Here is a 23,955-nt window from a genome sequence, read left to right on the forward strand (position 1 = left end):
CATGGTTAAGTGTATAAAAATCAAAAACACAATTTTCTGCATCCTGTTAGAAACGATCTTTTACATGACTCAGACTTTCCATCATCAAATTAAAACGGTCGTTGTTTTTTGCCTGTGTTTATTTTCTGCATTTAAGCCAAGTTTCCTCTCCCACTCAATAATTTCATTAAATTTTGTATTCTTCTTAATTTTTTCTAAAAAGTACGAATATCATGAGGCTAGAAATGCAAAAGAAATACATACAATTCATACATACATACATACATACATACATACGTATAAAGGTACATTGTATATTAGGTGGACCCAGTTTGTATGGAGTAAAAGTAATGTGTCGGTGTTCCCAACTAAAATAAAAGTTAAGGATTTTTTTTTATATATTTTTGTGAATAAAAATAAAATTGTTGTCCCTTGGTCCAGCTTACCAAATACCAAAACAACAATTTTGTGAAACGGTATCTTAGAATGAATTAAACTTTTATTTTCGTTGGGAACACTCACAACATTTTTTGGGGCCACCCTAATGTTTATGCATATTCTGATTGAGCGTAAGTGTTTTTTCGCCTTTTTCAAAACCGCAAAACAACTTACTCAGTCAGGTAAAACGACCATAAGACAGTTTTTTGTACTTTTTTGAAAACCTGAATTACCAATATGCTGAACAAAAAAAAACAACTGTCTCACTCACTAGCCATTCAAAAATAAACACACATAGTACAGAAGTTTAAAGAGATCTAATGATAATGATGTGATTCAAGTCGAATTTTAGATACACTATGTTATCAAGAAAAAAATATTAAAAGCATTAATAAAACTATTGATGAAATATGTTTGAACGTATTAATCATTACTCAGCAAAGAAATTAGGAACTAGTTCTAAAATCACAACATGTTCATTCCATATCAAGTAGTCTTATGTGTTTGATCACTTTAGTCAGTTACAATAAGCAATAAAATATGAGATCCATCATGATATGGGGGTGTTTCTACTCTTCTAGTGTCGGTCCAATATATTGGATTAAGAACAAAACATGCAACCTGGACTATGTAAATATATTGCAAATCATAATGCTTCCATTTTCTGAGGAAGAGATGCCCTTCAGATGGGAGTTTCAGCAGGACAATGGTCAGAAGCACTCCTCAAAATTGGCAAAACACTGGTTTGCTGTCAACAAAGTACCTCTTATGGAATCCCCAATGGAACACCTTTGGGGAGTGCTCAAGAGGAAGCTAGAGGGTTTCAGTCCGAAAAATAAGCATGAATTATGGGAACAAATCCAGGAAGATTTATTTGACATTGACAAGGACGTTTGCATGGAAACTGGTTGATTCCATGAGCCGCAGATGCAATGAAGTTGTGAAAAACAAATCTAGAGCAACAAAATAATATTTTTCCGTTTCTATTATTTTTTTCCAGTAAAAATATTGACTCTTTACATTGTTAGTCATATAATGTATTAAAATATAAATGAAAATAGGAATGATTATGTTTTTTCTTATGCTGTATGTCTGATAAACAAAATTGCATATACATTTTTTTACCCCATCCCCTGTCTATACTTGACAAATATTTATCATAACAATTAATGACGTTTGTTGTCAAGACAAAATTGTCTGAGCAAAAACACTAACAATTTTGTCATAACGAAGCAATAATACTAATAAATAAAGACTATACCTGATAATTTTTTATCTTGACAACCATTTTGACGTTTATCATGATAAAAAATTATCAGGTATAGACAGGGGGTTAACAAAACTAAACTTGACTAATATACATACTTACAAAGTTTGGAAAAAAGCGTTGATCGAAGGTAGCATTATACTAACTGAAAAAATGTTGTAAGTTAATATCTGAGAGAATTCTTATTGTCAGATTTATATTGTGGAATTTTATGGGGATAATTTTTGTGGAAGATCTTAACCCGTAAAAAATATTGCCATTTTTTCATGTTCCAACTTTGGATGCGTGTAACTTTTTATAGGGATGAGATAACTGTTAGCATGTTATTTTTATTGTTTTCGAAATTTTATAGCAAATATAATAATATTTAAAAAAAAAATGTCGAACCTTCGTAGGCCCGCCATATCTTAAAAACCAAAAAGAGATCGAGCAGAATTAAAAAAATATAAATAAACCTAAATATCTCTTGAAATAAAATAGATAACTTACATGTATTTACATATATGTATGTGAGACCCGATATAGCGTGTAATTTTGCTAATTAAGCGTAAAGGGCTCTATTTACAACTTTTGTGTCTTTGGTGACCCCCAATGAAATTTTACGGCAAAATATTACGTAGAATATTTTAATCCTTAAATGTCCTTTTTGAAAGGACTTTTTTCGATTTTCTCAAAAAAGGGGTCAAAATTACCCCTAAAGAGAGGAGATAGGGGGTTAAGATCTTCCACAAAAATTATCCCCATAAAACTCCACAATATAACTCTGACAATAAGATATTAACTTACAACATTTTTTTCAGTTAGTATAATGCTACTTCGATCGAAAAATAAAAACTTTGACCCATTGTAAAAAAATTCAGACCAGCTGGACTATAAGTTTATTCTACAAAAATAATCTACTCAACATGCCCTTTCAGAATAATAGGGTCGCTAGTCTGTTCCAAAAATGCTGTTGGACAGTGTTATTATATAAAGCCCGATATGTTGTCTAGCTATAAAATGAATCAAAACGGGATTCATGGGATTCAAACCATATGGGTCCGTAGTATATCTGGGGGCTTCGGAAAACCTATTTCTACCAACACATGGTCAGATGAACATCGTTAAAGCGACTACAAGGATCCAGAATATACATATATGTATACAGAATATACTACGTGTACACTTTATAGTGTTGCAAATTAAAACCACTCATGGTAAAGAGTATATTTGGATCTGAAAATAAATAGTACTAGGTACACATTTTTCTATTCAATCTGACAAGTGCCTAATAGAATTACCAATTTATTATACCAACCCCTGCCATACAGAAAGCTAAACTCAAAACTCGCCAAAGAGACGGACCAAAGAAAATGAAAAAGTTGAAATACATAAAAAATTAAACGAAGAATCTTAATGAATATCTGTCTGTCTGTCTGTCTACATACATATCTAAACATGACGACTTTAGTTACAAACTCTCTTTATGTCTGCCGTTCGCCACATATCGGTTAAATGAGTAAACTTGGTTTTTATTTAAAGACTTGATTGTCTAGCGAATGCTACTACTACTAACTACATACTTACTGTAAACAATAACAACAAGAACAAGAAAATTGTGGCTTATTGAATGAACATGATGAGTGTGTGTTGGCCAGCAGAGCAAGTAGTAGAGTCAGCCAGCAGTGGCTGGCTAAAACAAACAAACAAAACTTCAGTTTGTGGTTAAAGAGCAACGGTGACACTTGATTGAAAACGTCGTAACGCAAAAACAAAACGGATTTGTTACAGCAATTTAATGTTTGCTTCATAAAGAAAATTCCCAACTTTTTGTAAAATATACTAGAGTTTTATTTTGTTTATTAGTTTGGAAAACATCAAATATAACACTAACTACCTCAAAAGTAAGTTTTTGGAAAGAAATATGGAGCAGTGCGCATGAGCACCTTTTAAATTTCGTTTATACATATGTATGTTTCGTATTTGTATGTGTGTATTTTATTGCTATTGTATTTCCTCCTAGAGATCCATACCATACAGTGTTGTATGTAGATCATTTGCGAGCTTGTACTTACGTAGCTGATCGTGTGTTTATGTTTGTGTGATCATTCAAAATCCATAGTGAAACGGAAAGTTTTAATTTGTATACGGAAAAAACATTAACAAAAAGCCAAAGATGTGTACTTTTTTTGTTTCTTTCCTACATGATTGGTACTCATTCAGTTGTTCCATTAATTAAAAAAAAAAACAAAAAAAAACATGAAAATGAAATAAGTAAAATAATAATGTTTATGAGTTGAGTTGAATTGAGTTTATTCCGGTTTTGAACACAATCATTTTGTGTGAATACTCTTTACAGTGTAGTCGAACTGCGAATTTGAAATTGTGTTTGTTTTTGTCTCTTATTTAAAAAAAAATAATAATAATAATAATACATTTTTGCAAATTTTATATTGCAATCTTGTTATAAAAAAAGTTCATACCTACATATTGTTCAAAATCTTAAAAAAGCTCTATGTAAATTAATAAAAATATTGGAAAAATCTTTAAATTTGTGTTCCAACAAACAATAAATACAATTCTAAAACTTTTTCTTAATTTATATTTTTTATTTTTTTTTTTAATTATTTCCCCCTTAAATATTTATAGTAGTATGTAGTTTTTATACCCTTCACCATCGTGAGAAGAGTATATATAAGTTTGTCATTCCGTTTGTAATTTCTACATTTTTCATTTCCGACCCTATAAAGTATATATATTCTGGATCCTTATAGATAGCGGAGTCGATTAAGCCATGTCCGTCTGTCTGTCTGTCTGTCTGTCTGTCTGTCTGTCTGTCTGTCTGTCTGTCTGTCTGTCTGTCTGTCTGTCTGTCTGTCTGTCTGTCTGTCTGTCTGTCTGTCTGTCTGTCTGTCTGTCTGTCTGTCTGTCTGTCTGTCTGTCTGTCTGTCTGTCTGTCTGTCTGTCTGTCTGTCTGTCTGTCTGTCTGTCTGTCTGTCTGTCTGTCTGTCTGTCTGTCTGTCTGTCTGTCTGTCTGTCTGTCTGTCTGTCTGTCTGTCTGTCTGTCTGTCTGTCTGTCTGTCTGTCTGTCTGTCTGTCTGTCTGTCTGTCTGTCTGTCTGTCTGTCTGTCTGTCTGTCTGTCTGTCTGTCTGTCTGTCTGTCTGTCTGTCTGTCTGTCTGTCTGTCTGTCTGTCTGTCTGTCTGTCTGTCTGTCTGTCTGTCTGTCTGTCTGTCTGTCTGTCTGTCTGTCTGTCTGCCTGTCTGTCTGTCTGTCTGTCTGTCTGTCTGTCTGTCTGTCTGTCTGTCTGTCTGTCTGTCTGTCTGTCTGTCTGTCTGTCTGTCTGTCTGTCTGTCTGTCTGTCTGTCTGTCTGTCTGTCTGTCTGTCTGTCTGTCTGTCTGTCTGTCTGTCTGTCTGTCTGTCTGTATGTCTGTCTGTCTGTCTGTCTGTCTGTCTGTCTGTCTGTCTGTCTGTCTGTCTGTCTGTCTGTCTGTCTGTCTGTCTGTCTGTCTGTCTGTCTGTCTGTCTGTCTGTCTGTCTGTCTGTCTGTCTGTCTGTCTGTCTGTCTGTCTGTCTGTCTGTCTGTCTGTCTGTCTGTCTGTCTGTCTGTCTGTCTGTCTGTCTGTCTGTCTGTCTGTCTGTCTGTCTGTCTGTCTGTCTGTCTGTCTGTCTTTCTGTCTGTCTGTCTGTCTGTCTGTCTGTCTGTCCGTCTGTCTGTCTGTTGAAATCAGTTTTCTGAAGACCCCAGATATCTTCGGGATCCAAATCTTCAATAATTCTGTCAGATATGCTTTCGAGAATTTTGCTATTTAAAATCAGCAAAATCGGTCCACAAATGGCTGAGATATGAGGAAAAAACCAAGACAACCTCGATTTTTGACCTATTTTTTACCTATATCTGGATTATTAAGACATTAATATAGACAATATGGATATCTAATGATAGATATTTCAAAGACATTTGCAACGACGTATATGAGACCATAGTAAGTTTGACCTACAATGGGTCAAAATCGGGAAAAAATTTTTAACCCGAATTTTTTTTTCAAACAAAAAATTGAAAAAACAAAAAAAATTTTTTAAATTTAAAAAAAAAAAATTTTAAAATTTAAAAAAAAAAATTTTAAAATTTAAAAAAAATAAATTTTAAATAACAATCGAAATTTTTTTTTTTCCAAAAAATAAAAAAAAAACAACTGGAACAAATTAAATTTTGTTTATCTAAAAATATTTAAAATTTTGAAGTATAATTTGGTGAAGGGTATATAAGATTCGGCACAGCCGAATATAGCACTCTTACTTGTTTAATAATATTTCGAGGCGTGGCTTAGAGACCAGTATTTTTGAATTTTTAAATCGTATGCATTTCAATTAATTAATCTGTTTGCAGTTACGAGTACGAACGGCATTTAAACTGAAAAATAAATAAATTCCTACAATACATACAAAAAAAGCAAAAGAAAAAGAAACAAATCAAAACTTTAAAGTTCGTTTTTGTTGAACTGTGCTTTCTGTGCTTGGAATATTAATTAAAGTTTCTTGTGAAGTTTAGAAAAGGTAAATATTAAAAATACATAAAATATTTAGTACAAACTTCCAAAAAAATTTAAGTAAAACCAAAATATTTTGGCTGTACAATATGTTGTTTACTTTCCATTGTCGTAGTTGGTACATTTGTCAAAGGGGGTTGAGATTTTATTAGAGATTTTAAAGATAGACACATTTTATTCTTTTTTGTATTACGAATACCTGGCGATCGGCATCGAACAATTCCAAAATGGATCTTGCCGCTTAATAAATTGTTAATTGAAAGAGTAAAAAGAATTAACTGGAATTTCAACAACACAATGACTAACTTACACTAATCGGCCTAATGTTTATATGAAACGATAGAAATGCATGTGCATTTCTACAGTTAACATTTTTTTTTTTTTGTCTTAAATGTTTTTAATATACATACTAATACTTTGGACAAAAGAAAAGTTTGTGCCAAAGATTGGTATACTTTAATGTGGATGTTGGGACAATTTTTTTCCAAGTTACAGACATCAGCACTAACCCAATAACCCTCCACACTTTAGTGGTCTAAGGTATATAAAAAAAAGTTTTGGATTAAAATTTTGTAAATTTTTAATTCCAAACACTTCATCTCTTTGGTCTTTTCTTATCTCAGACAAATTAATTGATAAAGGTTAGAATTTAATAATTATAATACTATGTATTTCAAAAAGCATACAATTTGTCACCACTAAAAAACTGCCCCTAATTGGTTAATTATAGCAACAATGCTGGAATCAATTTATTTGAACATGTGAAATAGACTATTTATTTTATAAAGTACTTTGCAAATACTCAATTTACTTTTGTTATTCGTTGCAATTCATTAGCCCCAGTTTATCTATTGTTTATTTGTGTTCAATTGTTGACAATGGTTTAATTGTAAACATACCTAGAAGACATTTTTATCGACGAGATTTCATTACAGTAAAACCTTGATAATCCGGACGGCGTTAATCCGGATTATCCGTAATCCGGACATCAGTTTTCATTACATTGTGTACTCTATAATGCGGATTGATTGCATCTTTATAACTTTATAATCCGGATTTCATACAAACTTTGGAAAAAAGTTTGAACAATTCTCGACAAACAACATTGAATGACTATTTTACCAAGCAAAATAAATAGCTTTAATATTTTTATTGTTATTTTCTTGACTTTTAGAATTGAAATATTCTAATACTTTTTTTTATAAAATGTACATACATACATACTATAAATGTTCCTTTTAAATGTAATCATCAGGGCAACCAAAAATATGCTCATAAAATATGCACTTAAAACCGAAAAATATGCTCTTAACATATACAAAATATGCACTTACAAATAGTTGTTTATTGTTTGCTTTCAAAGTTTTATTCAAAAAATATATAAGAAGTAAATAAAATATTGAGATCATAATCTAAAATTATTAATTATAGGATTAAATTTCGACTTTTGTGACTTTGGCACTACATGAATTACTTTAATTAAATTTTCGAACTAAATCATAATTTTAGATTTTCGTCGAGTTCTTAGACAATCTTAATCATTTAATTTGTCTCATCTTTTAAACTGCCTATTACTTCATAATAATATTAAAAAATTTAAATAGAATTATCAAAAAACCTTACAATAGTGAAATGATTTGTTTTATTTAAGACATGCGGCCATTAAAAAAAGCTTGTTGCTGTTTTATCATTGGGACTTAAACTACCGTTACATTTCTTATAATCCTTTCCTTCTCATCCATATTCTCATATTGTTATTTAATGATTTCATAATATCTTCGTTACAATTTATGTAAATCTATCAACGTGCTTTGAACGCCACCTTAATTTTATCTTTAAATGTACTACATATCTAACACATTTGTTAAAGAAAGTTAAGAAATTTTCTTTTAATTTTTTTTTAATTTAATTCAAATATATGGAAACTGAGCTCCCTTAACCCTCTAATGCTTAAGCATGCCTCAAGGCATTCATCGCAAAATGACAATAAATGCAAATATAACTGATATTTCATTTCAAACACTTTGAAAGCTTTTTAAAATAATTTCAGTGCTTTTTTTACCAATATTTGCATTCATTGTCATATTTGCGATGAGTGCCTTGGGTATGCTTGGGCATTAGAGGGTTAAGTCAACGAAGATAAGTCAATTATGGGTTCTCTCATTTCTTCATTAAGTAGCTTAAGCCAATTATCATTGGATCTTAACAAAAAAGTAAAATATGGAAATGAAAAATTACAATGCAAACAATAAAATTATATTAAGAAAACAAAATAATGAAAAAAAGAAAATAAGCAACAAAATTATGCCGTTAAGAGTTAAATATGCAAAACTATGCTATAAAAAACAAAATATGCTGTAAAGAGCAAAATATGCAAAACTATGCACTAACGAATCGATGCCAAAATTGGTGCCATGAAATAAGGCCATAGGTAATAAGGGCATATAGCCTTATTACACCATGTGTTGAGAAATAAGACCATATCGAGCCCTTAGCGCCAAATTATCGTAAGAGACATTTTCAAAAATTTTTTTTATTGCAAAAATTAAAATTGTATGGACCGACGATGTTTTAGCGTTCTCAGAATATCAAAATTTTTAATAACATCAAAAATATAGGGGGTAAGATTTTATCGTAAGTCAATGTTTATATTTTACAGTAAACAAAGAAGAAGTGTTGTGGAGTTTAAGTTCTGAACGTGGACCTCATGGGCCCACCAGGGGCACGACCAAAGATCCTCAATGTAGGACACCTCGGGTATGTTACATTTTTAAAACGATATTATTTATTGGTTTGAGTTCTGATTTCAAAAAAAAATACACACATAAAATCTTTTCATCGAGCGCTACAAAAGACCTAGTCGTAGCTATCAATTATCTCTTTTAGCTTAGGAGATATTCGCATTTGAAAATTAAATTTTTAACAGTTTTACCCAACCTACTCCAGTTTTTTGATAACAGCGTATCCAAATATTTTCCAATTTTCTCCAGTTTTCCTTCATTGGACTAACAACATATGTATGTGTCAAATAGAGAAAGAAGTGTTTAAAAATAATGACTAAGTCCAAAGTTATATGCATTTTAATTTAAAAAATTTAAAAAGACGATTTTTCGCTAATTTTTGGGGAAAAAGAACTTTTTTTCTTTTTAAGTTATCGCAAAAAATTTCTAAGAGGATGTACAAGGAATTTCTACGTTCTGAAAGCTTAGTTTTCATAAAATATTTTAAAGGAAAACCAATTTCAATCTTGTTGTTACTGAGGGGACCAGGTCCTTTCAAAAAGCACCTATTTTTTATGTAAAATAAAAATTTAGGGCAAGAATTCTCAAATCGCGTATCCGATATCAAAATATAGTAACCAATTATAGGTGGCTCAATATGTTTCTAATTATTATGTAAAGGGTTCCGATAACCCCGACCCTGGTATGGATATTATAGTCAAAAAACTAAAAATTCCCATTTTTGGATTTTTTCAACACTTTTTTGGGAATTGCGGGATTGCTGATAATAAATTTCAAAATTCGTTTTTATTTTTCCATTTTAAATAAAAAATTTTACATAACTATGAAATTTCGTTAAAAACTATTCATAAATAAATATTTTATTTAAATTCGAAAAATTTTTATCTATGCAAAAATTCAATAAAAAACATTTGTTGTCATATTTTACTATAAAGTATTCCATGAATTTTTAGTTGTCAAAAGTTATAAATATTTTTGAAAAATAGGCATCATAACATTTTTAATATTACGTATGTATAAATTTCAAAATAATCGAAAAAACATTCTCCTGTAAAATTTGTGTTTTGTTGCTTACGATAATTTGGCGCTAAGGGCTCGATATGACTGTATTACCACCGAGGGAGTGAAATAAAGTCATATTCAATTATTGGTCAAAGTGGAAATAAAGCCATATCAGTGTAAAATAGCTTGTTATAATTACATATATATGTATGTATTGTTATTTTAGAGCGAAGCCGGCTGCCGCATTCCATGGAGGAGAAAGCCCCTAAGAGCGCCAAAAAAAAACCGAATAGTTGCTCGCCATACTACTGAGTGCAAAAAACTTGTCTTCGCAAATACAGTTTTTAAGCGTGGCGGCCTACGGCCGCTCTTAGGGACTTTCTCCTCCATGGAACGCGCAGGCGGCTTCGCTAAATAAAGCCTTTCTTGTAAATGAATGATTAAAAATACTTTTTTTTTGGAGTGAATGTTCTTTAATTTTTCATTGAATTTTTTTTGTTAAATTAAATAATCATTTAAGCAAACAAAAAATTTTCTAAGATGCAATAATCTCATAATGGCATTATTTCACTTCTACCATGGGAAATAAGGTCATATGGTCTTATTTCCCAACTAGTTGAGCAATAGAGCCATATGGCCTTATTGCCTATGGCCTTATTTCAGTGCACTGCCAAAATTGTTAAAATTGTCTGAAACGAATAAATAAATAACTCATATGTTTATATGACGCACAGCTAAAAATATGATTTTGCATATTTTTGGTTGCCCTGGTAATCATTTATTTAAATGATACATAAATATAATATATCATTAGATATGTGTTTTAAAAGCATTTTTAATACAAGAACGATGTTTAAAATTTTTTTTTTTTTAATTATCCGGATTATCAATGTTTTACTGTATTTGTAATATTTGCAGCAGCGTTGTCAACTTTTGAATTTAAAAAAGCACTAAACTCAAGAAAAAAAAACGAATTTTCATAAAAAGCACCAGAAAAAATATTAAATTGTTCAAAGGAAAATTGTTTGAAAAATAAAGAATTTTATCTTTAATATAAAAATTTAATATAAAAATTTTCATAAAATTATAATTTCTAACTAATAATTAAATTATTTTTGAATGCTATTTAAAAGTTATCGCTTCCATACACAAATGTTGGATACAAATCTAGCAAAATTGTAAACCAATATGTTGGAATTAAACATATGGTTTTGAAACCTGTAAAAGTTAAGCATTCATTCAAGGACGTTTTTAAAATTCTCTAAGGAAGTTTAATTTGTTAGATTAATCACTCTAATTTTTACCATAGCAAATGTGCAAAACTGTTACATTTTTCGTGAAATATTTGAAAAAACTAAAATGCGTGTTCAAAAATATTAACAGAGGCAGAATTACCCGATTCGATATCGAGTAAAATTTATAGTAATTTTCTTATTTGATATTATAGCATTCGATATCGAGCAAGAAATTTAGTATATTTTATCATACTAATTACGATATCTAAATAATTTTTCGATACTATAGCTCATTCGACCACGAATGCGGTAATTAGGCCCCAGATGTATTGGTAAAATATGATTTTTTTGGGCGTTCAGTGATGTTATTATTAATTATAAATGTTATAAGTTTAGTTCTAAATTTTAAAGTTCTAAAACAAAGTTTCGATGATATCTCACCGATATTTTTTATTCGTTTGAAAGGTCAAACGATGCCATTATGTATAGAATATAACATAGTGGCTGGCGCACATCCGAAAAAGTCAAATTTTCCATGACGGGCGCATTAATCAGGCTGAATTTGACCTGCTATGTACTTAAGAGAACCCCACAAGATAAAGTCTAACGGGGTCTGTAGCTTGGTTTTTTCAGTTTAAGTAAATATGAATTTCGATTGATACAACCAAATATTTGTCACCCTATCGATGGCAGCAAATTAGGTTGTCACAACGAAACTGTTTTCTCTGTGCACGAGTAACAGTACTCGTTGTATTGATGTCTTTTATTAAATTTCGAATTTTTAAATTGTGGTTTCATTAAAATATTGATTTCTGTATGTTTTTTTTTCTTTTTTTTTATTTTCAGATGACCTGGCACCACATCTGCACAGGAAACAGGTTGTTTTTCATATTTTTAGTGGTTTCCTCAGTTTGTATAATGAATACCAAAGCAAAAACAGGTAAATGATACTTAATACTAAATACTATAGCAAAAGCACAATATAAAACTAAAAAGGGTGGCGATAAGAACATGACAGAATATGACATACCCAGGCTTAAAGTTTCTCTTTGTTTCTTTGTTTCACAGGACCTATACATGGTAAAGTTGTTGTTTGTTACATTTCAACATGGGCCGTTTATCGTCCGGGTCAGGGTGCTTATGGCATTGACAATTTTGATCCTAGTCTATGCAGCCATGTTGTATATGCCTTTGCTGGTCTCGATCCTCAACTATCGGCCATTAAATCATTGGGTAGGTAATACTTTACATTAGTTTTGTTTTAAAAATTTACATTACATTCTTACAGATCCTTGGCAGGATTTAAAAGAAGAATATGGCAAAGGTGGCTATGAACGATTAACCGGACTCAAGCGCACTCATCCTCACTTAAAAGTCAGTTTGGCTATTGGTGGCTGGAATGAAGGCTCCAAAAACTATTCAAATATGGTGGCCGATCCCATGTCAAGGGGAAAATTCGTTAAACAAGTCACTTCATTTATACGCAAATACAATTTTGATGGTCTCGATTTGGATTGGGAATATCCCACTCAACGTGGTGGAGCTCCTCAGGATCGTGAGAATTTCGTTTTGCTTTGCAAGGAGTTGCGTGAACAATTTAATCCGCATGGCCTGTTGCTCACAACCGCCATTGGAGCTTCGAAAAAAGTTATAGACGAGGCGTATGATGTACGTCAGCTTTCTCGTTATTTGGATTACTTACACATTATGTGTTATGATTATCATGGCAGTTGGGATCGTAAAGTAGGCTATAACGCTCCGTTGACCGCTCCAAATGGTGATGTATTGAGTGTGGTAAGTTAAATGTAATAAAATGGACTGACTTAGTATTGAAAATTCTAGTATGTTTGGACTGGTTAGAAATTTCGTTCATTGAAAACCTCGAAAAAGTTATTTTTCTTAGATCTAGCTCACCAACGTCCAAAGCTAGGACAAACAATTTCAGAAACGGTATTTTAAAAATATGTAAAGTTTCATTTTAGTTAGGAACTTCGACAACTTTTTACCAAATTACATTTTTAGCAATAGTGAAAACAGTTTTAGTTTTAAATAAATAAAAAAAAGAGAATACTCTTCATAAATGTTTATATTTTTTATTTTTAGCAATTTACAATTGATTATTTGTTAAAATTGGGAGCTCCTGCTGAGAAAATTGTCATGGGTGTACCCTTTTATGGTCGAACATTTAGAACTCCTCTAGATGGCAATCTTGACGACGATACTGATGGCACAGCTTTCCAGGGACCATTTACTCGTGAAGATGGTTTCTTGGGCTACAATGAAGTTTGTAGAATTTTAAGTAACAAAACTTCAGGTTGGACTACTATGTGGGATCCCGAAACGTCACAAGCCTTGGCACGTTCCGAAAAAGATGTTTTTACCGGTCTCGTCGAAGTAGTTACTTTCGATAATTCTCGTTCTATAGCCAACAAAGTGAAATTTGCTATTGAAAGAAAATTAGGCGGTATAATGGTGTGGTCCATTGATACCGACGACTTCTTGGGAGAGTGTGAACCTGAAACTGACGTCTACGAAGATTTCAGACACTTCAAACATTTGGATTTAGCTATGCCTCATCGGCTAAGCAATAACTATCCTCTACTGAGAACTATTAATGAAGCAGTACCCTTAGCTATAGAAGAAACTAAGCACAAACATGATCATCCTCATCATCCGGACCGTGACGAGGACCAGGAACCAAATATAGAAGATAATGAAATACCACATGGTTCGGTGGAGGATCATAAGGGTGATAGTAATACAGGTTGCCGTACTAACATATTATATCCATTTCATATTGCCGTTGTATTGGGACTAATCTCATTAGTTTTATAAATAGAATGTAACATTAAAAATTTGCTCAAATATTATAATTAATTAGAAGTCATAAGAATACATTATCATTTAGTTTGTTTCGCAAAATTTTTAAAAATATATATGTATGTATAAAATAAGAATTAATATTGTATTAAATTAAATAAAATAAAATATAGAAACACGCCAAAAATACAATTATGTACATTTAATTCGTTAACGAGAATGTAACTCTTTTAGTAATATAACTTATACGTAGAGTTTTTCACGGAAATTCAATACCGAAATCCCGGGAATAAGTTTCCTTAGTTTTATGTACTGTTTTTTGAACTTGACTTTCTCTAAAAGTTGCTTAAAGCTCCAAAATAAATGCAGAAGATTCATACAGCAAAAAAGATTTAACCAAAATAGACCAATAACAAGTTCATTATTCAAATTATTCCAAAAACTCGTGAATGTTCATGGCTGTCACAGAATTCCATTCCGATTGAAAGTAGAATTATTTAAGTATTTTGTTTTTTCACAAAAAGTAAAACGAAAATGTTTGGAATAAAACTACCTTCCGTGGAACTGAATTTTGTTTAATATTATTGGGTTTTCTTCAAGTTTTAATTAACACCTTTACTTAATTTTTTATAAATAAGCAAAACATTGCAAATTCAAAATTAAAAAAAGTAAAATATTTATTTTTTTGCGAATTATCAGAATTAATTGGAATATTAAAGCTTAATATAATAGAAAATCCCATGTGGGCCTTATATGGGAGCTATGACCAATAATGGACCGATCACCATGAAATTAGGTCGTTTGATTTATGTGTATACGAATGTTATTTATGTTGAATTTTGTGTGTATACCAAAATGTTTAAGAGATTTATGCACCGTAAAGTGATTTTCGGAAGCGGGTATATATGGGATCTATGACTAAGTATGGACCGATCGTTACAAAATTTGGTGACATGAATTTCGAATATATAAAACTTATTTGGAGATAAATTTGTGGAGATGCATATATAAATTAAATATTTATGACTGATAAAGTCAATTTCGGGAGGACATTTGTATGGGGGCTAGGTGAAATAATGTACCGATTTCCACCCCATATAAAAATATAAAAAATATAAATTTTTGAAATTTTAAAAGAAAAATGTTTTTGCTCTTTTACTTAGTGTAGGGTATTATATGATCGGACTTGACCGACCATACTTTCTTACTTGTTAAATTTGGCAAAGGTTTATAAACAAAATTTTGAATGGAAATTTTGTTTTATAAACCTTTGATAAGTTTAAAAACTGTTTATGCATATGGGAGTAGGTAGATCATGTTCCTCCACTTACAGAACTTTTAGAAATAAAATACTCTAGAGGTGGTTATTAAATATTTTTATATGTATTTTCATTTGGAAGAATATTTAACAATTGTTACTAATTATTATATTTATAATCTTCATAAACATTTATAAACTTATGCACACATTAAGCCAACATGTATTTTTTATCATTCTTTAAGTATTTTAGACTGTATTACGCATATCACTCACTCACTAACTCAGTTAGTGCAAGACTGACATTATTCGACTTTTGTAATCCATATTACGTGTTTGCACATATTTAATATTAGCAAACATCTATCTTGTACTGTGAGTGAGTGATATACATATGTATATGAGTTGCATTAATTACTATTATTTTTATTTATTTATTTATTTATTTATTTATTATTTATTGTACGGATATATTTAGAATATTTAACTGCATACAGTTAAATGAATATACATATATGTACATACATTAAATAAGTACTTAATAAGTAAATATGCTTTTAAATATAACATTTATATAACTAAATGATTAAATGGAAAATAACTATCAATGATCAATATGTAATGTATAGGCTAAAAACTATATAATTTGCATAAGAGTAGTTAAGATTATTATTTTTTTTATTTTGGATGAATCCTATTTAATACAAATACTTGAAAGTTACGAGTACATCAAATAATACACTGATTCTCAGAATACAATTTTTATAATTATTCAAAGGTTTCAAAACGATTTCAAATGGCAGTAAAGTTGAAGTGAATCTCGTAATGCGAGTTAGGTTAGTTACGCTAGATAACAACAATTCAACGTAACGTAAGTAGAATACTAATCAATGTAAAACATCGTAATAAAAACAAACAAAAAATACATTTGTCCTAAACTAAAATCGTAAAACATGTTTTCGATAAATTCCACTAAATGTAGAATGTAACCAAAACTTTATCCCCAAGTCTTCATCTGGCTTTGTCTAAAATAATATATTTAATGATACGTTATCTAACGCAGCTGAAATTAATTATCATTTCAGAGAGAACCTTGTTCGTGTCTTTTAATTTTAAACGAAAACCTCATTTCATAACTTATGACGTTCACCGTTGCTATTATCCGACGACCAATCTCTGTCGCTATTGTCTTTGCGTTCTCTGGCCGTGAGCTTAATGGGAGTTTTGGGTTTGTTGGTTGTGCGACCAATATTACGGGCAGCCGGATGACCCGTTTGTTGGTCATCTATAACCTCATAGTGAGCTTCTGTAAGATTTTTGGTTGAGCGTCGGTGGGCTTCTAAACTTTGAGATTCTGATGAGAATGGATACGAGGCTACAAAATTCGTTGGGGTGGTGGCACCCTGAGAGCTGGCTTCAACAAAATCTTGTAATTGATTGAGCTTATTACTACATGGCGTTAACGGTGAGAGGTCGGTAAATTCAGTCTTGGCCTCCGAATCCACAGAACACATACTTTGTCGCGATGTATCCTTGGGAATTTGAGCATGATTCAGTTGCTGATTATCTTTATTAGCAGTGGTTGTTAACATTTTAAGATTCTCCACGAAACCATCATTAACAACATGAGGATTTTGTGGAAATGGAAGACGACTACGTATGGAATTTTCACGCTGTCCAAAGCGTTGGGCCAGGTAGTCTTCGTTATTACTGCTGCTACAGTTGCTGAGCTGGTGCTGATGTTGATGTTGAGCACTGACGGCGTGTGTATGATGATGATGGCTGTGGTTGTGGTTATGGTTATGTGAGTGCCCATGAACATGATGCGGTTGATTGGGTGCTATTAAAGTTCGTTGCGACGCCCTGGTATCTTCATAGTAATGATCATTCTTCACCGACATATTGCAACAGCTGCTTACATCCGCAAAATAAACTTCAGATTCTGCGGGGTCACTAGAAGATTGCATTTGTTGTTCTACATTCTGAGCTGCATTCGTTGATTCACAGCTATTCTGGAAGCCATTGTTCTCTACTCCACACTTATTTCGTTGGACAGATGTAAGGGAATCCTCTCCTAAACTTTGTGGTTCATGATATTCTTGTTCGTCTTCACCCTGGCCAACATTTGCAAAAACCTGTTGAACATTGATACGTTGCGAGCTCTGAGAATTGGGCCCAATACTTTTGTTTCCTGGATCTAAGCGTTTCTTGATTTTACGTGTGGGCAAGGTGTTTGAAAAGCGATCCCTCTCTCTTACATTTGCACCGCAGTCGCTGTCAGAAGGAGTATTTTCATATTCTCCTTTAGATTTGAAGTTGCCCACACTACCCATGACAGAGTTATTGGATCGTGGCATTGAGGATTGTTGGCAACAGTTTGATGCAGCCGGCTGATCCATGAACTGGCCATGAGCAGATTCATTGGTATTTGGATTGATTATATTATTAACATTTGGTTGACCAGTGGCAGTGTTCATATGATGAGGTGGTTGAATATACTGATAGTAGCCGCGCCGTGCTGGGCTATTGGGATCACTGTAGGGTGGTGGGGGACCCCATACTCCATATGGCAAATTATTTGGTATAACATTAAATTGACCTTGATTTGCATTTGCCACCTCTTCCGTTAAGGTATTTACTGGCATATTGGTGCTATTGGAAAATCCATATTGTGAGTCCGGACTTGAAGGTGTCTGCCGAAAGCGTGAATTGGGATCTGGTGAGCTACGTTGCCACCAACGATTCCAACTCCAACCAGTACCTCTACTCCGAGAAGTGGACATTTCATGACCACGACAAGTAGGTACCATGCCTGTCAGATCTTCACCTCCCGGATTGGGAGAATAAAAGTTTCCCGGCGGTTGTGTAGACCAAAATCGCGGTTCTGTAGTTTCATCCCAGGGATAAGCGGATGCCTGCAATGGAACTTGTCTGTGGGCATGGCATTGTTCACAGCACCTACAGCCATGTGGAGCTGCAACAGCAGCCATATTCTGTGGCGGTATTTGTGGGCGAGTGTACAAAGAACGACAACGCAGTTCCAACTGCTCCCAATACATTTTCTTACGTTCGTGGCTAAAATGTAGGAAATTACTGTGAATATTAATTATTTTGAGATAAAGCAAGATCAATTTACCTTAACAATTGATATACAAGCATACAACTAAAAACCGCTACTAAAACTCCAGCTACTGATAAACCAAATATTGCTCTGAGACACGAGTACAAAGAGCCATGAACCACACCACAATCCGACAAAGAGTCGAAAACCAATCGAACTCCCTCTGTAAAAAAGTAATAAAAGTATTAAAACTTAATTTTAAAGGGATAGAATCTATTATTTACCTTTATCTACTCGATCCACTTGTGACTCTATTAAGTCCGAATAACATGTACACGTTCGAGTCTTTTGAGCATATTCGCATTCTCGTAGAGCCTGCAAACGGCTCATATGTAACACGGTCGTTGTCACCGTCACCAAGGCACATGTTAAAGCCGAAATTAATCCACAGGCACCAGATAATTTTATCTAAAAATTAACATTAAATAGTTAGTTAGTTTATAATCATCTACTAAACTAATTTCTTTTCTTTTTACTACCCACCAAATAACTATAACGATTGCGCCTTCTTGCCAAACTCATGACGCACAAGCCAGTAAGAATGAGCTGAAAACACAAATTTTAAAAACATTAATAATTGTTGTGTAGGCGTAGAATTTCAACAAGATAAACTTACCAAAGTGGCGGGTACAAAGGTTGGAACGGTCTCAAAATTACCCACAGTTATGGTATAAGAATGCAATAGGAAATACACTCCTAGAAATAAAAGTCCCAAAATGCAGGAAAAACCACCACATACCAAACACCAGATTACATATTTTTTTATAACCATACCAGGACGTGCTCGTGCTGCTGGAACAAAAAAAGTAAATTCATTATTTAGTAAGATGATTTTGTCAGATTAATTGCAACGATTTGTTGATGCTAACTTAAAGGATAACCACCATGCCCCTCACGCACTAATCCTCTGTGAGGATTCTGTTGTGGCATCCAGTTGCAAGTTGATGGTGGCATACTGTATTGCATAAATTGCATTACGGGATAACCGTGCATTTTGAATTTGTCTGTGTATCAACTGTTATAGGCTTCCTTGACACTTAGATTTTATTAAAATACATCGATGATTTCACTAAAATTTCGTATATTCTTAAAATTGCAATTTTTTTTGTTTCTCTTCTAATTTTTCATCTTTACAATTCGCTATGGACTTTGTATCTATCCCCATACGCTTTTGTTTTAAAAATTCCTTTACAATTATTTGCAAATCTCTATCTCTTGACTTCAAAAGCTCTTTGTTATCCTTGTTCAACTACCCACATCTTTTGCGAAAGCTCTCTAATATTTATGTTGTGTACGTAAAGCATTCTAAACTTTTCCTTTATAGCTAAAATTATTATGGCTAATTAAATAAGCTTTCAAAGGCACACATCTGTTTCAAATTCGTACACTACTTGGTGCGCATGTTTCCTTTTTTCGCCAAAAAAAAAGAATGAATTCTTCCTGCTTTTGACAGAAAGGTCTAGTGAGACTAATTTTTCAAAAAAGTTTCAAAACAGTTAAAAAAAATATTTATTCAGCGTTTAAAATCCGTTGGCCCAAAATTTATCTCGGTTTACAAAATAAAATATTCAATATTTTCGGATAATTTAAGTGATTTCTATTACAATAAGGAATTGTCTTTTAAGTTAGTTTTAAGAATTATTATCAAAATATCTACGGTCTAATTCATAATAACTTAAAACAGCTTTATAATTCGTTAATAAGAAAAAATTCAAAAATTTGTATTCATAAACGTTTAATATACTGTTATATAAGACTGTTATAAACCATTCATAAATTTGAAACATTTATTGTAGGTTCGACACTACTTTAAACCTACTTTAAGGTATTATTTTTCCATTTTATCTGGAAAAAAACGAATTTTAAAGGTAATTGTTTATAAATTTGCAATAATAGACGATACTATTGCATTTGCTACACATAATTTTAACTCCGCCGGGGAATAAATCCCATTTTAATAATATATGATTTTGTTTCATATTCCTCCGGCAGTGAGCTACATGAGGTTCGCAAGTGAGTTTTATACACATTTTTGTGATTTTCTATTAACTTGTAACGCCATGTAATAATAAAATGTGTAAACATTGTGGAAGAAGGTCCACACAATCTAATATACCCACTCCGGAATTCAAATTATGTGTTTCCACATAGAAATTCATTAAAATTTAACAAAATGTCAATAAAAATAAATTAATAAAACAAATTATAAAACAGTGATGTTTATTTTATCACTGAATATTCGTCATTCGAATACTTTGAAAAATATAGTAATGTTTCTTTTATTACGATTTTGTTTTTGTCCATTAAATCTGCGAATTTAAATTTGTATACCCTCACACACACCTCAAAAGTTAAATCACCATTGAATTTTTTGATTTTTTTAAGATCATGAAAATCATTATAGTCCAATTCAGCCCAATCTCCAACAAATCGAAACTTTTAAATTTTGATCGATAGATTTTAGGATTTTCATTATCTTAAAAATATCAAATAATTTGTGGTGTTTAAGTCGAACATACAATGGGTAAAAATCTGGAAAACTATTTTATACCAGAATTTTATATTTCACCAAAAACTTTTTTTTTAAATTTCAAAAAAAATTGTTGCCATAATATCATTTAAATTAAATTTTTTAAAAAAAAAAAATTATTTTAAAGTATAATTTGGTGAGTGGTTTATTATCATTCCATGTCGATAATTTTTATATTGAAAATCAGCAAATGGCTGAGAAATTCGTATAAGCAAAATCCTCAATTTTTACCCTACATTTTAACTTTGGGAAGGAAGCTGACAGATAACATGCATACAGGTGGTCCAAATACAACAAGTAACTTTTTAAGTGCAGCCGATGCCATTCGTGAAATCGTCAAAAAAGTATTTGAAAATTTAACAGACAGGATAAGCTACTGCAAAGTCAGCGGCAGCTTCTTACATGAATAAAATCGTGTTCCATAAATAATGGTAATATTTGTTATTTCTGATAAAAGTCATAAATATTTCAAGAGTTCATTTTATTTAATTTTTAAAAATATACACAGAGAAAACAGATTCGTAATAGCAACCGAATTTATTGCCAATCGAATGATTCGGGTGCTCACATAGTATTTTTCGGTTCTAGCAACAGAAAATTAGTGGATTTCGGTTGAAGCAACCAAACTTTTGTTATCACTTCTAAAATTTTATAGCCACAATTGTATAATTCGGTCACTAAGGCTGAATCATTCGATTGACAACAAATTCGGTTGCTACTACGAATCTCTTTTCTCTGTGTACTTGCATTGGACCACCTGTAATATGTTTGTTACAATATAAAAAATAATACAAATTTTTTTAAGGTATTTTTACTTTTATATCTTTTTAGAAAGATATTATGTATAGATTACGATATTGTTTTAGTGCGAAATTTAATATTTAATATTTTTTTTCTCAAAACTTTTAAAAAATCCAAAAACGCACTTCCAAACTTCACAGCGAATTTGAATAAAATTTCCATCGTTACACATTTTACACCAAGTTTCACACTAATCCAATTCACACTCTTCGAAAATCAAAAATGAACACAAAAATGAACACATACATATTTAGAAAAACTTACCATTCGATGAACCCGTTACCATTTTCGGTCTAGGCGGCGGCCTGGGCGGCAAAGGTGGCCTTAGATCCGATGCACTTCCATTCGGCATTCCATTTGTTTCTTTCAGACATGCCTCTGTTATGGCCTCCGCGTCGCCATCACTATAAATATCAATGTTGTTGGCATTGTGATAATTTAAATCATCCGTATTGGAGTTCTTCCCAGGAGATTTCCTGTGTTTGATGATATACAAGGTGTAATGAAAGGTGAGTATTGAAACAATTGAAGCAAAAGCTAGACTTACAGTTTAGTATTTTGATTACGTTCACAACGTTTTACCGTCGTACTGTTGTTGTCCGATTCACTAACCGTTATTTCGTCTGCGGTTAGCATGGCTTCCGACAAAACAAATTGTTGTTTATGCGGCAGATGTGTGCTGTGATGGTGATGATGATCTTTACGTTTATTGTGTTTAGCTGTGGTTTCCTCTCCTGTTCTCTCCTGCTCCAGCCCCAGCTCCTGCTCCTCCTCATCGACATCGTTGTCATCTTCGACGCACGTACATTCTAAATCGCAATCACAACTAGAAGATCTTTTTAGCTTCTTTTTACCTCCCGAAGCACAATCGAATATGTTTTCCGTCAGGGATTCGGACATTTTTAAAGCTTGATAGGAATGATTTAGTAAAGATGTCTCCGATTGTGATTTTTTTGGTAAATCCTGGTTGTGAGCCAGGGCTTGTTGGGTGTTGGTGGAGGAGGAGGAATTGGTTTTGTTGTTCGAAGAGGTATTTTCGTTGCTGCTACTGCTATTGCTGCCACCACTGGCCTGTCGATGCACAATAACATTAACCATTTGTGAATCCACACTACTCTGATGAGAATGATGTGCAACATTATGTTTTTGTTGTTGCTGTTGCTGCTGCTGTTGTTGCAGCTGTAATTGTTGGGCTTGATTACCGCAGGAACAGCTGCACTGGCATGTTGTTGCTGCGGATAGTAGAGCGGCAGGAGGATTTGCATACTGATGCTGTTGTTGCTGTTGCAACTGAAATTGTTGCTGTTGTTGTGGGGGCAACTGTTGATAATATTGTATGTAATGATACTGATGTGACGGCGGATAAATAACATTGTCTATAGAACTGGTTAGGGAAGGATTCAGTGAAGTTCTTTTAATAGAATTTGGCACATTAATGGGTTTCCTCTCCGCAACACTGCCATTATCCAATTCCATTTTGTGTGAATATTTATTATTTGCCTGTTCTTTCCGCTGGCTGCTCTCCGAATGTGATCTCATAAACAACAACGAAATATCCCCGGTTCATCGGATTGAGAAAAAATAATAGTTTAACACGCACATTCACGCATAATAAATGCTCATACATAAATTAAATATGTAGTTATGTGCATAAATATTCATTCATTCATTCATTATATCTATCTTTCTTACATCCATCCATCCAACCATTTATTTAGTTTATAATAATAAAACATTTCCTGGAGTTTACTTAATAAGCCTTGTTAATAAATAAATAAATATTGTATTAGATGAGGAGGGTGAGTGTGTGAACTCTTTTCGTTCCTTCGTTCTTTCTTTCTGTCTTTCTTTGGTACACAAATGGCCACTAAGATCTGTAAATTTTTTAGTATAACGTACTCGATCGAGTATCGGCGCAACCTTAACAATATCTGTTTGTTTGCTTATGTAGTATGTAAGACAGTTAGTATCCGTAGTAGAGTAGAGTTTGGAGTTACTATTTACTTGTATTACTGGGTTTGGGTTCTGTTAAGTTTTGAAGTTTTTCCATTTGATGTCTAAGAGGCTGTTAAACCGGTTTCTCCCTTTTTATACGACTTGTTGTTGTTGTTGTTTATAAATCCACACATTTTTTGGTTGGTCGTTTTTTGTTTGCTTCTTAAAATCTTATAAATACGAGTTTTTACTATTGGTTCGCTCGATGATTCTTTAAGAGATTGAACACTTATTTGTAC

The 23,955-nt window shown here is 32.4% G+C and overlaps 2 protein-coding genes across 4 annotated transcripts; one reads left to right on the forward strand and one right to left on the reverse strand.

Annotated features, from left to right (window-relative positions):
- The first annotated feature begins 3,409 nt into the window (after nucleotides 1–3,409).
- Nucleotides 3,410–14,203, forward strand: Cht2 (Chitinase 2). Of its 2 annotated transcripts, none has more exons than XM_065504348.1 (5): nucleotides 3,410–3,567; nucleotides 12,038–12,131; nucleotides 12,260–12,424; nucleotides 12,480–12,985; nucleotides 13,295–14,203. In XM_065504348.1, the coding sequence occupies exons 2-5, from the start codon at nucleotides 12,038–12,040 to the stop codon at nucleotides 14,024–14,026; spliced, it is 1,497 nt and encodes a 498-aa protein (XP_065360420.1). In that variant the 5' UTR covers nucleotides 3,410–3,567; the 3' UTR covers nucleotides 14,027–14,203. The 2 variants fall into 2 exon arrangements, with proteins under 2 accessions (XP_065360420.1, XP_065360419.1); XM_065504347.1 differs by lacking the exon at nucleotides 3,410–3,567 and adding an exon at nucleotides 6,057–6,220.
- Nucleotides 14,204–16,318: 2,115 nt separating this feature from the next.
- Nucleotides 16,319–23,336, reverse strand: LOC135954349 (uncharacterized). Of its 2 annotated transcripts, XM_065504490.1 has the most exons (7): nucleotides 22,269–23,336; nucleotides 21,986–22,197; nucleotides 19,007–19,179; nucleotides 18,874–18,936; nucleotides 18,615–18,798; nucleotides 18,406–18,553; nucleotides 16,319–18,344 (listed from the first exon to the last, which is right to left on the reverse strand). In XM_065504490.1, exons 1-7 carry the CDS (start codon nucleotides 23,258–23,260, stop codon nucleotides 16,400–16,402), a joined length of 3,717 nt encoding a protein of 1,238 aa, XP_065360562.1. In that variant the 5' UTR covers nucleotides 23,261–23,336; the 3' UTR covers nucleotides 16,319–16,399. The 2 variants fall into 2 exon arrangements, with proteins under 2 accessions (XP_065360562.1, XP_065360563.1); XM_065504491.1 differs by lacking the exons at nucleotides 21,986–22,197; nucleotides 22,269–23,336 and adding an exon at nucleotides 19,272–19,456 and having other exon boundaries at nucleotides 19,007–19,182.
- Between the last annotated feature and the right edge of the window lie 619 nt (nucleotides 23,337–23,955).

This window comes from Calliphora vicina, chromosome 3, assembly GCF_958450345.1.
Source record: "Calliphora vicina chromosome 3, idCalVici1.1, whole genome shotgun sequence".
Lineage (NCBI taxonomy): Eukaryota > Metazoa > Arthropoda > Insecta > Diptera > Calliphoridae > Calliphora > Calliphora vicina.

What these genes read in the sequence shown, in the direction of transcription:
- Cht2 (XM_065504348.1), top strand. Translation starts at nt 12,038, where the DNA reads ATGACCTGGCACCACATCTGCACAGGAAACAGGTTGTTTTTCATATTT. An exon ending in GAATACCAAAGCAAAAACAG is followed by an intron (nt 12,132 to 12,259) that starts GTAAATGATACT and finishes TTTGTTTCACAG; the next exon opens with GACCTATACATGGTAAAGTT. An exon ending in ATCGGCCATTAAATCATTGG is followed by an intron (nt 12,425 to 12,479) that starts GTAGGTAATACT and finishes ACATTCTTACAG; the next exon opens with ATCCTTGGCAGGATTTAAAA.
- LOC135954349 (XM_065504490.1), bottom strand. Translation starts at nt 23,260, where the DNA reads ATGAGATCACATTCGGAGAGCAGCCAGCGGAAAGAACAGGCAAATAAT. An exon ending in CCTTTGTACCCGCCACTTTG is followed by an intron (nt 18,937 to 19,006) that starts GTAAGTTTATCT and finishes TTGTGTTTTCAG; the next exon opens with CTCATTCTTACTGGCTTGTG. An exon ending in GCAATCGTTATAGTTATTTG is followed by an intron (nt 18,799 to 18,873) that starts GTGGGTAGTAAA and finishes GTTAATTTTTAG; the next exon opens with ATAAAATTATCTGGTGCCTG.